At 41.3% G+C, this 14,201-nt stretch overlaps 2 protein-coding genes across 6 annotated transcripts in view; one reads left to right on the top strand and one right to left on the bottom strand.

The window, feature by feature from the left end:
• LOC142666784 (thyrotropin-releasing hormone receptor-like) overlaps positions 1-8,737 on the top strand; it is a 39,158-nt gene extending 30,421 nt beyond the window's left edge. The window contains exon 3 of the mRNA XM_075846971.1: positions 4,372-8,737. Within this exon, the coding sequence (XP_075703086.1) occupies positions 4,372-4,782 (411 nt within the window). The 3' untranslated portion in view covers positions 4,783-8,737. The remainder of the gene's footprint in view (positions 1-4,371) is intronic.
• The window catches only part of PRR29 (proline rich 29), a 191,461-nt gene that overhangs the window by 175,524 nt on the left and 1,736 nt on the right, over positions 1-14,201 (bottom strand). The window lies entirely within an intron of this gene.

Raw genomic sequence — 14,201 nt, 5'->3', positions numbered from 1 at the left:
CAGCCCAGGGGCCTAATGAAGGCCCCCAGGACTGCCTTCACTTGGCCTGTAAAAAATTACAACTTGTATCGTCGATCTAACGATCGCTGGTTCAAGTCCACCTGAGGGAATTAATAAAATAATTTTAGTAGTGAAAAAAAAATATTAAAAGTTAAAATAAACCTTTTCCCATTTTTCCTCTGAAGTAATGTACAATTTTAAAAAAATAAATAAAAATAAACAAAATTGGTATCTCTGCGCCCCTAAAAGTTTGAATTATTACAATACAGAGTTATTTAAAGCGCACAGCGAATGTCGTAATAAGAATATAAAAAACGCCAGAATTGCTGGTTTTTGGTGAAAAAAAAGTTAGAAAAAGTGATCAAAAAGTCGTATGTACCAAACCATGGTACCAAATAAAAACCACAGCTTGTGCCGCAAAACATAAGTCCTCATACCGCTCAATCTACGAAAAAAATTAAAAAATTATGGCTTTCAGAATATGGAAAAAAAAAAAAAAAAGGTTTTCTTCTCTCTAATAGTTTTTTCTTTGTAAAAGGAGTAAAACAATAATAAAAAAAAAAACTATATAAATTTGGTATCGCGGTAATCGTATTGACCAGCAGAATTAGTCATTTTTACCACACGGTGAAAGATGTAAAAACAAAAACCCAAAAGAAAACGGAGGAATCTGTTTTTTTTCAATTCCACACCATATAGATTTTTTTTTTCCGTTTCCCAGTACATTATAAGGTACCGATAGAAACACTACAACATCTACCATAAAAAACGAGTCTTCACACAACTCCATTGATGGAAAATGAAAAAAGTTATGGCTCATAGAAGGCGGGGAGTGTAAAACGAAAATCTATTTGTTATGATTCTCTGTTTTTGTAAAAGATTTGTAGCTCTGTATTAGAAAAATGGAGCCCCGATCGCTATTGAAATATATTAATAAATCAAATCAGCATAGAATTCTGAACCTAAAAATAACATGGTGTTAAAAAGGTGGAGATTTACTCTTAGTAAGTCATTGGTATTATGGGTGTTCAGAGATCCATTTTTCTGATACAGAGCTCCAAAGCCTGTTTATATAAAGAGCTACCACTAGGGGGAGCTGAGGAACTTACTGCACACTGTTTATGCATTAAACTCAATAGTAAAACAGTATGCAGAAAGCTCCTAGGCTCCCCCTAGTGGTGGCTGCAGGTAGCTAGATGTTTATCATTGAGCTCGGTCTACGCAGGATTTTTGGAGCTCTATCAGATAAAGCTAAAAAGATCTATTTAGAAATAAAATGTAAATCTATTAAGTTTAAAAAAAATAAAATTAAGCTACTAAGCTACTTTAATACTAACCAAGATTCGTTCTTTCGGAAAACCAATTAAAATATTAATAAATGTAATTGTCGCTACTACATGACATTACGTTTAAACCTCAAATTTTTACCTAATATAATCTACAGGGATTGTGACATTTAGCAAAGTGCTAAAAAGCTATGATGGTGCAGCCGATGTGACATTATTGGCACTATCTATTGATAAAAGACTCTCTTTATCCTTCGGAGTAGGAGGCTAAAATAAGTCAGTGCTATCATTAGAGACTTTTAAAAGCCGACTCTCCAGAAGTCGTGACCGAGAAGTCTATGTATTTTCAAGAAAGCAGCAGATGTCTATGTATTAGTGTACAATAATTAGCATCAACACATAGTAACTAGTGAAACACTCCTACCTATGAATACATTGCATTATCTAAACTGCGTCACGGAACATAGGAGGAGGAACAACGTCCTCTCCAGACTATCTCCACCAGCGCAGGAGACGATTAGTGTGCCATCTTCTTTTAGGGCAAGACAAGGCCAGTGGTTTGCTGACTACATGATGATTTAAGGAGAGGAAACAATTTGGAGATCATGTATGGGAATATATATGGCAATCAAGTAATTAGGTCTTAGTCAGAGGCGGTGGCAGTCGGTGGCACCCAAGGTGGTATGGTAGATCACATAACAATGGGCATCCCAACAAGAGGAAACATGAGTCTTCCTGGGATAAATAAGGAGCGGACACATTTAGAAAAATGTACGATATTACAAATTTTCCTTACGATGAAAGGGTTTTTCCATAAATGAAGACCCTCAAGAGTGAAACAAATGTTATTAGCATTGAGAATCTGAGTTCTTAGGGAGTCTAAGGCAGCCGGTTCTATTGAAACAAAAGTAGGAGGAGAAGTTAGCTACTTCCTCCCTCATTGAGGACATTATTGAACTATACTACCCAGCATTCCATGTTTCTTCATATTTTTCAACTTCACAAAATGTCTAACTGTATAGTCTATAATCGAGGAGGAAGGCTTTGGTCTAACACATCCCTGAAGGCCAAATAGACATTTGGCCATGGACACCAGATCAAGTTTCATGCTCCACAGATATAGATTCAATCAGGATTGTCTCTGCACAGTAAGGCTGGATTCACACGAGCATGTTCGGTCCGTAATGGACGGAACATATTTCAGCCGCAAGTCCCGGACCACACACAGCAGGGAGCCGGGCTCCTAGCATCATAGTTATGTATGACGCTAGGAGTCCCTGCCTCGCTGCCGGACAACTGTCCCGTACTGTAATCATGTTTTCAGCACGGGCAGTAGTTCCACAGAGAGACAGGGACTCCAAGCGTCGTACATACCTATGATGCTAGGAGCCCGGCTCCCTGCACTGTGTTCGGTCCGGAACTTGCGGCCGAAATACGTTCCGTCCATTACGGACCGAACATGCTCGTGTGAATCCAGCCTAAAAGGGATGAGAGGGTAATCGGACTGTGATAGATTGTCAGAGCGGAGAGAAGGATGGGATGGCCATCTGTGTGACTAGATGACAAAGAAATTAGCCCCATAAACCTGACTATGGCGTCAGGTGGCTACTTTCAGTGCCAGAAACGGAAAACTTGTGTCTTAAGTGTGGAGTACATGATAATATCCACCAGATGGAGTTCTTTTTTTTAAACGTATAGATGACCTAGCCGTCTTTGACACCACCACTACTTGTAGGTGCCAATAGTGTGAGGAACAGACGACCAATATCTCTAAAAATATTTATTTTGGATTATTTATTATGCATATAGTGCTACGAATAGAAGTCATCATTTACAAACAACCTACAATATATTTTGTGTGTCCTTGGGCACAAATCTCCTTTCTTGAGTTGTTCTCAAAGAGTTATGAAGAACGTCGCACTGAGCTCTCTTGAACTACAAAAGATTTGTAGACGATTATTTTTCCATTTCACAAATGACTTCTCTCCGGTGTTTTTTGTGACAAGGATTTTACGAATTGTCTCTCATAGAATTTGTGACATTTCCGTTTTTGGCATATTTCTGTTGGCAGGAATAGAGAAAATGCCTGAAGTCACTTACAGAGGATAGATAATTCTGATTTGAAAATGCAAATTACAAGCTCAGAATCCTATCTATAGAAGTCTGGGGTCTTAAAAAACAATGGGTGTAAAAAACACTTTAGTAGTTTCTATGACTTCAGGTCCTCTTACACGGCCGGTCCTGGGCCACGTAAACGAGTGCTGATCAACGAGACACCTGGTTGATCGGCGCTCGTTTGCTCCTTTCACAAGGAGCTAGTATGAGGATAAACACTCGTTACTCCGATTGCTCGTCCCCATACATTACTATCATGTCAGCAGGAAGATCTGCTGCCAACAATAATAGTATATTTTTTTAAAACTATACGATCAGCAGATGAACGATCGTTTTCACGATTTTTGGCCCGTTTAAAAAGGTCTTTAGTTCTTGAATAGTTTTTTGGTCAAGCTCAGCAAGTGTAGAAGTGGGAGACAACACTGCAAATCAATAGAACCTTGAACCTACTAAGGGGGTATCCTCCTGCTGGGCAGGTGCTAGGGGGGCAGGAACTGGAAAAAATATATAAAAAATTAAGATGTTGTCCCATCTGTACAACCAGGACCCAATGCTGAAGGGCAACAGTGCTAACCACTGAACCACCATGCTACTCAAGAACTCCGATAATGGTCAGCGCTGGGGAATGAGATGCGCTACAAAAATGGATGCTGCTTTAGGAATTGATAGGAGTTTTCCCGAAAAAAAAACAACCAAAAACTTTGATGGCATACCAAGTGGTTACAGTGGGGGTCCGACTACTGGAAAACAGCTGAACACACACACTCGGCTGTTTCAATATCTTTCATAGACCGTAATGGAGAGTAACCCCATATGCATGGTCCCTTTTTCTGCTGAGGACAGTGAGTGTACAAAGGCACATAACCCCTTCAACCTCGTTATTACTACTACTATCTAAAAACCTTTATTCCAATCTTTTATATTTTGCCAGTTCTTCTCATCTGACTACATTTATATTTTTCTCTAACAGGTCACCAAGATGTTGGCAGTGGTGGTGATATTGTTTGCCCTCCTTTGGATGCCCTATCGTACCCTAGTGGTGGTGAATTCCTTCATGGATCCGCCATATCTCAACGTTTGGTTCCTTCTCTTCTGCAGACTGTGCATTTACCTTAACAGCGCCATTAACCCCATCATCTACAACCTGATGTCTCAAAAGTTTCGGGCGGCCTTCAAGAACCTGTGCAAATGTGAACCAAAAAGGACAGAAAAGGCTGCCAAGTACAACGTGCCCGTCTACTACAGCGTCATGAAAGACAGTTCCCATGACAGTCCTGACCATGAGCTCACAGTCCAGGAGGACCTCAATGGTTTCCCATCCAAAAAGGTCAACTTTCCCGAGAAGTGTATAGATACCACCACCAGCTACAGCGTTGCATGATCTCTCTTATTTCATTGTACACTTGAGTATTTTTGTCATGTATTGAAAAAAGTGTAGTACAAACCGACGTAACTAAGACACTTACACACTGGCAGCCATATGTGGACTAACGGCCGATTCCACAAAGCAATCTCCAAGTAGCCATTGACGTTTAGCGATATCAATTTGGTCTGTATTCAGACTGCGTTTTTGCCTTTCATCGCAGGTATATGTTGCGAGTATTTCCACATGAATACTTTAGAAGGAATCCTCCTATGTGGACATACAGCGGCATACGCCCATAGAGTCCCATTGTAAAATAAAACGTAGATTTTTTTTTTATTGGATGCCTCTGTATTGAATAGCGGAGTAGCCTAGACTATTCCATACAGAAAAAAAAAAATCCATGCCAACGAATACCTGCCCGTCACATACCAAAAAGTACTCTAGTTTTGAAAACGACAGGTCAATGGGAACTAATCTATATGTTTGGCGTATGCGCCAAATATACAGTGAAAAACGCAGTGTGAATGGTCATCAGGACATGGGAATTTTAGTTGTTTCTAGTAAAGGTTTTGGTTATGATTTCGGTAACTTTTACGCAAAACTGAAATGCCCCGGCTGCCTTGTGTATGGGGGTGTATGGGGCCCACAATATGGCTGCTTCTACTGGGTGTAGCATTGTACATAAAAAAAAAATGAAATGTAAATACTATAGCAACAAATCTAAAATTGTCCATAGGTGCCAAACTCCCTACAAAATTTTCAGGTATTGAATGCCACTTTACTGTACTTTATTACTAGATTATCACAAAACTATACAAGTGTTACATTATTCTTAGTATGAAGATGTAGCAGAGATGAGATTGTTATTTACTTCTCTTCTAGTAGTTGCTTACTTGTACATCTTAAAAACACTTTATGAGGTTGCCTAGTTGGACAACACCCTATACATCGAAATGGTCCCCAGACCATTATCTGATCACGGGGGGCCCCACTACCCCATAATCAGCTGTTATGGTCAGGGGAAGCTGATGGCTTCTCTTCATTACCTCTTCAGTGGCTCTTCGCTCTGTCAAATAGAGGGGTACCTGACTGGTGGACCCCCTATACTACATCCATATGCCCCGATATGCTTATAGCACGCAACTGCTTTAACATAATCTAGTAGGGTTTCCTGCCGTCCTATAAAAACCACTGATAACAATATCCGCCCTGTAATATCTGACAAACTTCACACCACTACATTGGTATAATAATAAAAAAAATAAAAAGATTTGGAAGGGACTCAACCAAAAAAAATCTGATTACTAATGCTGGATGAGATTGGAAATGGAAGATCTCACGGGGCAGAGTCGTAGCTAGGCATTACCTCACCTGGGGCAAAGATTTTGTTTTCTGCCCCCACCCTGTATCTAAATACCCTGGCCAAGGTAGAGTGGCTTGTTGGTGCCCTCAAACAATAGCTAGCCATAGGGAGGAAATTTTGGAGCGAATCAAAACTAGTAAAAAGGAAAAGTGGAGCAGTTGTCTACAGCAACCAATCAGGTTGCTCATAGCAACCATTCATAGCTGGAAGTTCACTGGTTGCTTTGGGCAACGGCTCCAAATTACTAGTAAGCTTTAAATAGAGACGGACATCTTTATGGGTATTCCGACCGGTTCTTATTTAGACCCCATCATTATGATTTTGTTGTAAATAATTTGTAAATAAAGTTTTGACCTTGTAAAACGGATATATAAATATACTGTAACTATGATATTCTGTGTGTATATGGAGTGCCGTTTATCATGTGTATCGATCATCTGCTCTACAATCAATCTGAAACGTTGGCGCACAACCACCAGCGTCCCATAAATTTGCCTATGATCCAGACGTGTCACGTGACTAAGCCACCAGTTATATCTCTATCTTTATTGATCTTTTATATGGCCGAATCCATTGTAAAACTTTACCGTATTCCTATGAGAACAGCTAGGTATTGGACGAGTTCGATTTTTTCGTTTACAATCCTTTTCCTCCATAGAAATAAAATACTGAGCCAAACGGGCGATCAGCAAAGGTGCAAACAATCATGTGTCCGACTATTCTCTTAAGTCTATGGCCAATCAACTCTTCTTTCACAGATATTTTTCACACATCCTACAAACCACTTCGGTATTCGTAACAGTGTATGCTAAGGAGCAAGTGACAGTCACGAATGTGCAGCTAAGAAACATCTGGCAGTTTCTAGTTTGTTGCTATGAGAAAGCGGATATTGAGGAGTTTGTTGCTAAGAAACAAGTGACAGTTTGTTGCTAAGAAACAAGTGACAGTTTGATGCTAAGAAACAAGTGACAGCTTGATGCTAAGAAACAAGTGACAGCTTGATGCTAAGGAGCAAACGGCAGTTTCCGGTTTGTGGCTAAGGAGCAAACGGCAGTTTCCGGTTTGTGGCTAAGGAGCAAACGGCAGTTTCCGGTTTGTTGCTAAGGAGCAAACGGCAGTTTCCGGTTTGTTGCTAAGGAGCAAACTGCAGTTTCTAGTTTGTTGCCAAGGCGCAAACTGCAGTTTCTAGTTTGTTGCTAAGGAGCCAACGGCAGTTTCTAGTTTGTGGCTAAGGAGCCAACGGCAGTTTCTAGTTTGTTTCTAAGGAGCCAACGGCAGTTTCTAGTTTGTTGCTAAGGATCAAACGGCAGTTTCTAGTTTGTTGCTAAGGAGCAAACGGCAGTTTCTAGTTTGTTGCTAAGGAGAAAAAGGCAGTTTCTTGTCTGTAGGCCTCATTCACATCACGTACGTACAAGATAAACCTGTCCATAGGGCTCCATTATCCTGACGGAGACCAAAAGAGTGTACTTTTGGCCTCAGTCAAGCTGGTATACATAGTTTTTAGTTTTTTTTTGAAGGATGGAGTAGCGTAGTAGACTACACTATTTCATCCTAAAGGGATCCCGCAGAGAAAGCGTATACCACAAGTATATGTTTTTTAACATGGGAGCCTATGGGTGACGGATGCCACAGTATGGAATCCGCCACAGGTATACGTGTCAGTGTTGGAATCCCTGGGCAGAGCGCTATTAAAACTCGTCAAAAAACTCTGTGTGAACAGGGCCTTCTTAGATGGATCTGTCCCGGGACTCCGGCCCCCTGATCAAACAATCTGCTTGCTGAACTCAGTAATAGGGAACTCCTGAAGTCATGGTCCATAAACAAAGTGACTTCAGTAGTTTTGCCAGGGCCGGTCACTGGGCAGCGTATCCCACTGTATGCCATACAGTGGGATACGTCGGGGGTCTTCCCAACGTAAACCACTGACGGAAGCCACTAACCTGATGTGAATGGGGCCTAAGGGTTCTAGTCTGTAAATAAGGAATAACAGTCTAGTATGTTGCTAAAGAGCAAGTGCCCGTTTCTCCTGTGTTTGTAAGGCGGGGACAGTTCCTACTCGGTTACTTAGGAGCAACTGAGAGAATTGTATATACTTGTATGAGAAATCCCTACGAAAACAAAGCTGTGCTATTACTTACAGATATTCTTCCCCGTTTTGTTATACTCGAAGCCTAATGTGTGTATCTTCAAATACACAACGTAGTGTCACAAGAAAGTTCTAAAGTGGTATTCAAGCCTTCAACATTTACCACCGGTCTATGGGATAGGGGATAAATGTAAGATCCGTGGGGGTCTGACTGATGGGACCCTTACCTCTCTCTATAACGAGGGACCTCAACCCTCCTTGCCTCCCTACCAACATGTCTCGTAGAGGGGAGGTGTTGTTGCTTAACCAGGGCACCAAACACTATGGGAGGTACAGAGTTTCTACTCTGGGCGGGGCATCCTACTCTGGGCGGGGCATCCTACTCTGGGCGGGGCATCCTACTCTGGGCATAATTCTAATTTTTCAATAAAAATGTAAAGCTGTGAGTACACTTTCATGTGTGTGACCCAAGTGAATGCATGAAATTTTACAAAGACAATAATCAAGTTTATTCATCTTATTTATACCAAACTATATTGGAAGTTTGTTAATAAAGAACATATAAGTTCTGCGTAGGTGTCATCATTCAACAGACAACTCAGCTACATCTACCTCAATAATAAGACATCAAGGTACTAACTACATAACTTGTTATAAAAAATAAATACAACCAGCCTAGTGTACAATAAATGGGGGGAAGCAATGCAATGCAGAGACACGAAACATGTGGCGAGAAGAGCTTACAATTTAAGACTTCGACTTATAAATCCAGTAAAGATCTGGAGCAGATTGAGAAATGAGCTGCCTATGGCAAAGCTTCAACCAACCTTCGGGGATAGATCATGAATCCTCCCCCTCTCCCTTATGTCAATGTTATGGCCATGAACACTCACACAGTACTCTTACAAATTACAGAAAGAAGTGGCTGTCAAATGACTGATTTCTCCTGTAATGACAGGAAGAGGAGAAGCTCTCACATGACAGCCGTTCTAATCTTTCCTTCTCTTATATGAGACAGAAAACGATATCTCTAATGATAGTGAATGGAGAAGCTGTGAGGACAGCGATTTCGTTCCTTTACTCATTGCAACAATTACTTACATGATACATAGATATCTTTATTGATAAGGAACAGAGCAGTTGCCAGATGACAGCTGTTCCATTCTATCCTTTCTAGACTTATCACTTGTATGATATATAGAGTGCTATCTCTAATTACAGGCAACATCTACAGAGAGTAATATCGAATGGCAGACAATTGAGCAGCTGTCAAATGACAGCCGTTCCATTCTATCCTTACTGAACCGATCACTTACAGTATACGACACATAAAATTATACAAGGATAGCTTATTCTTAGAGTAAAAAGAGCAGCAAACCAGCGGGTAGGTGACAACTGAATGCCAGATACTAGGGCTAATAAACCCTTTGGTCACTAAGGATTGGGTCTCCAAATAAGCAGCCAAAAGAGCTTGCACTGCCGCTGGCATAGTACTACTGTATGCTTCATTGCATGCAAACATTCACAAATCAAACTATCTTCAGGTTATTTCTCAGGGGCCCCTGTGAAATGGAGACCCTAGGCTAATGCCCAGTTAGCCACAATCCAACACCGGCCCTGTGTGTACCTTTTCAAAAGTTCCCTTACACAAGAGGTGCCATTCTTTACTGCTGTGGCACACACTCTATTCCGTCCTCTCTGCTGTGCCGTACTGCTGCTCCGATGCTTTGAAGCAGAAGACAACAGCAGTACGTTTGTGACAGATAATTACAGCAAGACAAAATGTAATCAGACTCCAGCAGATGACAAAATTGCAGAAATTACTCACAGTTTAAACAGGCAGATTGCACATTTTTTGCTCTTCATATCCTCCTTTTGACATTAAGATGAATTGTAAATTAACGTCATTAACCGTTCTCCAGATTTCCTTACTCTATGACGGCTTCTAATCCAGGGAACCTGTCAGATGAAGATTTCTAGAAAAATATCCCATTGCCGTTCATACAGGAAAATATTTTTACGCCCTCCTTTGTCTATTCCCTGAAGCAGAACTAATGCTATAGATTCAGACCATGTCACGGTTAAAGGGGTCCACTGTGATTGAGTAAAATTCTGTTCATTTGCAACCACCACTAGAGGGAGCTCACTGTATACAGGTTTATAAAATTGGAGGACGAATGTCAGTGAATTGTATACACATTTTGCCACTTAATGTATTTCAACAGGTGCTGGACCAGAAAGTGCTACATGCACAGACCCTGTATTGTGGAACAAATCTCTACAGGTAGAGCCATAGACACTCCGTATCCCGCGGTACGGTGCTTCCATGAAGCACTGTAAACTCCTCTAGAAGTTGAGGAATAGCTATAAGGGATACAGAGGTAGCAGTTGTACCTGGACCATGGTGCCTGAGGGAACAAAGCAGCACAGTGCTCATCCACCCGCTTCTGCCGATTAGTTTTAGTGATCGGTGGTCTCAGTGCTCAGACCTCCACTGATCAAAACTTCTGACATGTCAAAATCGTTTTTGGAAGTTTAGTTACCCTTTAAAGGATTCCTGCACCTCTCTCAAGATCTACCTCCAGGTGGACAGAAATGCCAAGAGCCACCTGGGCATCTGCCCAAGAAACTCTGCACAGTATCCAGCAGTGAGAGTATATTACACATTGTCATTTTAGAGTTTTAAAAAAAAAAATCAACGTGAATGCCTGTCTCTCTCTCTCAGCTGGCATATACCTTCCAATTCGTGGCTGGGTGAAAGACCAAGGTTTAGCTTTTGCAGAAGGAACTCTTTCGCCTCAAGGCAGTCATTTGGATAAAACCAAGTCTTGTAAGTGCAGGACGTAATAATAACCGCTGATCCGCACTTCTGGGAAGGATTGTGGAATCACCAGTTTTAGACTCCATAGATCTTCATCTCCGGCCTCCATTCATTACATTAAACTTTCCATCGCTAAGAAAAAGCTCAACGATTAGAAGTGGCCTAATAAACGCAAGTGTCGCAACTGATCAGGCAAGTGTCACGTCTGATCACAAGGATGCTGCATCAGTATTGTGCAAAAAAAAAAAAAAAAAACAATGAATAATTATTCTGATTAAAATAAATACTGCCCAAAAGTCATAATTGGCTCCTTCATCAAATTCTTCGCTGGGCTCTTTAATATGGTAACACAATCTACTCCGTGCTAAACATCATTGATTGGTCATAAGGAGGACGTCAAAGCCTTACGGAGGGTAATAACTAGACCACAGAGTCCAGGGAACCCACGCCTGCTCCTGTCTAATGAAGGTATTAATCAGGGGGTGATTAAGAGTAGTGCGGGCCCCTGTGGACCTATAATCACTGGTATACAAGGTTGCCAACAAAGGATGTGTTTGTTTTCTGCCTTTTAACCCTTTGAAAAATAAAATCACACATAGCCCAAAAATTCACAGTCAAAAAAAGTATAAAGAAAATATAATTTTAACGTTCTCAGACTCTGTTCACATTGGAGTTTAGTTTTGTTTTTATAGGATTTATGATGGATCTGTTATGATCCTTCGTGATCTATTCTGAACGGTCACCTTCCTGATAATGGATCCATCAGGTATCTGATTTTTTTACTGGATAGAAGAGAGAAGAACTGCAATAGAAACCTGACAGAAAAGCAATGCAATCCAAGTGTGCACAGAGCCATAGGAATACAGTACGCTACTACGAACGTGTACTTTAAAGGGTAACTAAACTTAAAAAAAACTTTTGACATGTCATAGTGACACGTCAGAAGTTTTGATCGGTAATGGTCCGAGCACCGAGACCCCCACTGATCGCTAAAACGAGGAGGCAGAAGCGCTCGGGTGAGCGCTGTGTCGCATCGGTTCTGATCGAGTGAGCGGTGCACGGACTCATACTTTTTATTGAACTCGTATACAGATCTGAGGAAAGACGATCAGGAACAAAGCAGCACGGCACTCACCCGAGCGCTTCTGCCGCCTCGTTTTAGCGATCAGTCGGGGTGTCAGTGCTCGAAACCCCATCGATCAAAACATCTGACACGTCACTATTACATGTCAAAAGTTTTTAAAAATGTTAGTTACCCTTTATTATACATATGCTTATATGTTAGAAATTTTACAAACCAAAAAGCAGAAAAAAAATAAAATTTGGAAAGAATTAAATTCTGCAGCTTCCCTACCTACATGCTATAGGTTTTTATCCCATAGGTAAACTGATATAATGTAAATTCAGCCGATGGTTTATAGATGGGAAACATAATTCAGTTTCAGATCATTCCTGTTTGGAGGAGTGATTCGGTTAGGCTACGTTCAGACATAGCAGAAATTTTCTGCTACATGTGAATGGGGTTTTGTAAAGCCCAATTCACTAATGTTGTACTGTATTGCGGATTCCACAACAAGTCTAATATTTTTTCCTGAGGCATATATTGTAAAATTTGCCGCAGCGTATAACAGTACCACTCCTTTCCATGGGCTGTGTCTGAACTTCACTTGAATGGGGCTGAGCTGCAATACTAGACACAACCCATGGACAAGAGTGGCGCTTTTTCTTGGGAAAAAAAAATCTCATAGACAAGTGCATTAAGGGGAACCTTTCAGCAGTTTTAAGTCCTCGCAGCTGCTGACAGGGCTATATAAGTGTGAGAAGCTAAGCGTAACCATGCCTATATTGTCCATCATGCAAAATCTGTGTTTTGAAGGCCCCGATGCCGCAGTCGAAAGTGCCATGGAGGCGGCCCCTTCATGTTCAGTGCTCCAGACTCCACACTAAAGGCTGCCAGTTTTTGTTTATAAAAGAGATAAGCCGCTGCCAGGATTCCGGACAGGCACGTGTATGGGGAAGTCATTAGGCATTGAAGTCGACTGAACGATTGCTCGGCCGACAGTAATCAAAAGTGTAAAGCCAGCCGTCTGCCTCATGCACACAGCCATATTACATCCACGATTCGTAATAGGGCTGCCATAATGGAGCATGAGGGTATATGCACACGATAACTGCACTCACGTAGAGCTGTTTTCAGGAAAAAATAGCTCCGTAATTTCAGACGTAATTGCTCTTACTCGCCTTTTGCGAGGCGTCAATTACGGCCGTAATTTGGAGATGTTCTTCATTGGAATCAATGAAAAACGGCTCCAATTACGTCCAAAGTATCCTGCACTTCTTTGACGAGGCTGTTATTTTACGCGCCGTCTTTTGACAGCGACGCGTAAAATGACAGGTCGTCGGCACAGTACGTCGGCAAACCCATTTAAATGAATGGGCAGATGTTTGCCGACGTATTGGAGCCGTATTTTCAGGCGTAAATCGAGGCATAAAACGCCTCCAATACGTCTGAAAATAGGTCGTGTGAACCCAGCCTGAGACTTTAGGCTGTATTCACATTACATTTGCTGACTTCATTTGGTGTATACGTCTAGAAGATATCCAGACGTATTCTGTTTTACTTTTCCATAGACGACAAAAAGCGTAGTCGTCTACAATCTTTAGTGCCAAAAAAACGGAGCATATTTCGTGCATTTCAGTTCCGTGTGGCTTCAGTGTTCCTGTTTTTTTTTTCTCATCGCTTCCTTAAAGAGGCTCTGTCACCAGATTCTCAAACCCCTATCTCCTATTGCATGTGATCGGCGCTGCAATGTAGAGAACAGTAACGTTTTTGTTTTTTTAAAAACGTTCATTTTTGGCCAAGTTATGAGCAATTTTATATATTTATGCAAATGAGGTTTGAAATGGACAACTGGGCGTGTTTTTTTTTCGTTATGTCCAACTGGGCGTGTATTGTGTTTTTAACTGGGCGTGTTTACGTGTATGACGCTGACCAATCCGTGACCAGTCAGCGTCATACACTCCTCAACATCTGCACGCTCCTCTCCTGAAATATTCTGTGCTGCTGTGAACTCTGCTCTTACCATTACGTAGCTCTCAGTTTGTTACCTCTCCTCCACTCCTGTCCTCAATAACACCTTCACATGATTAGCAAGTCACCACCC

This window comes from Rhinoderma darwinii, chromosome 13 (genome assembly GCF_050947455.1).
Source record: "Rhinoderma darwinii isolate aRhiDar2 chromosome 13, aRhiDar2.hap1, whole genome shotgun sequence".
Lineage (NCBI taxonomy): Eukaryota > Metazoa > Chordata > Amphibia > Anura > Rhinodermatidae > Rhinoderma > Rhinoderma darwinii.
Note: the sequence above shows the minus strand (reverse complement) of the source record. Positions and strands in the feature narration are given on the sequence as shown.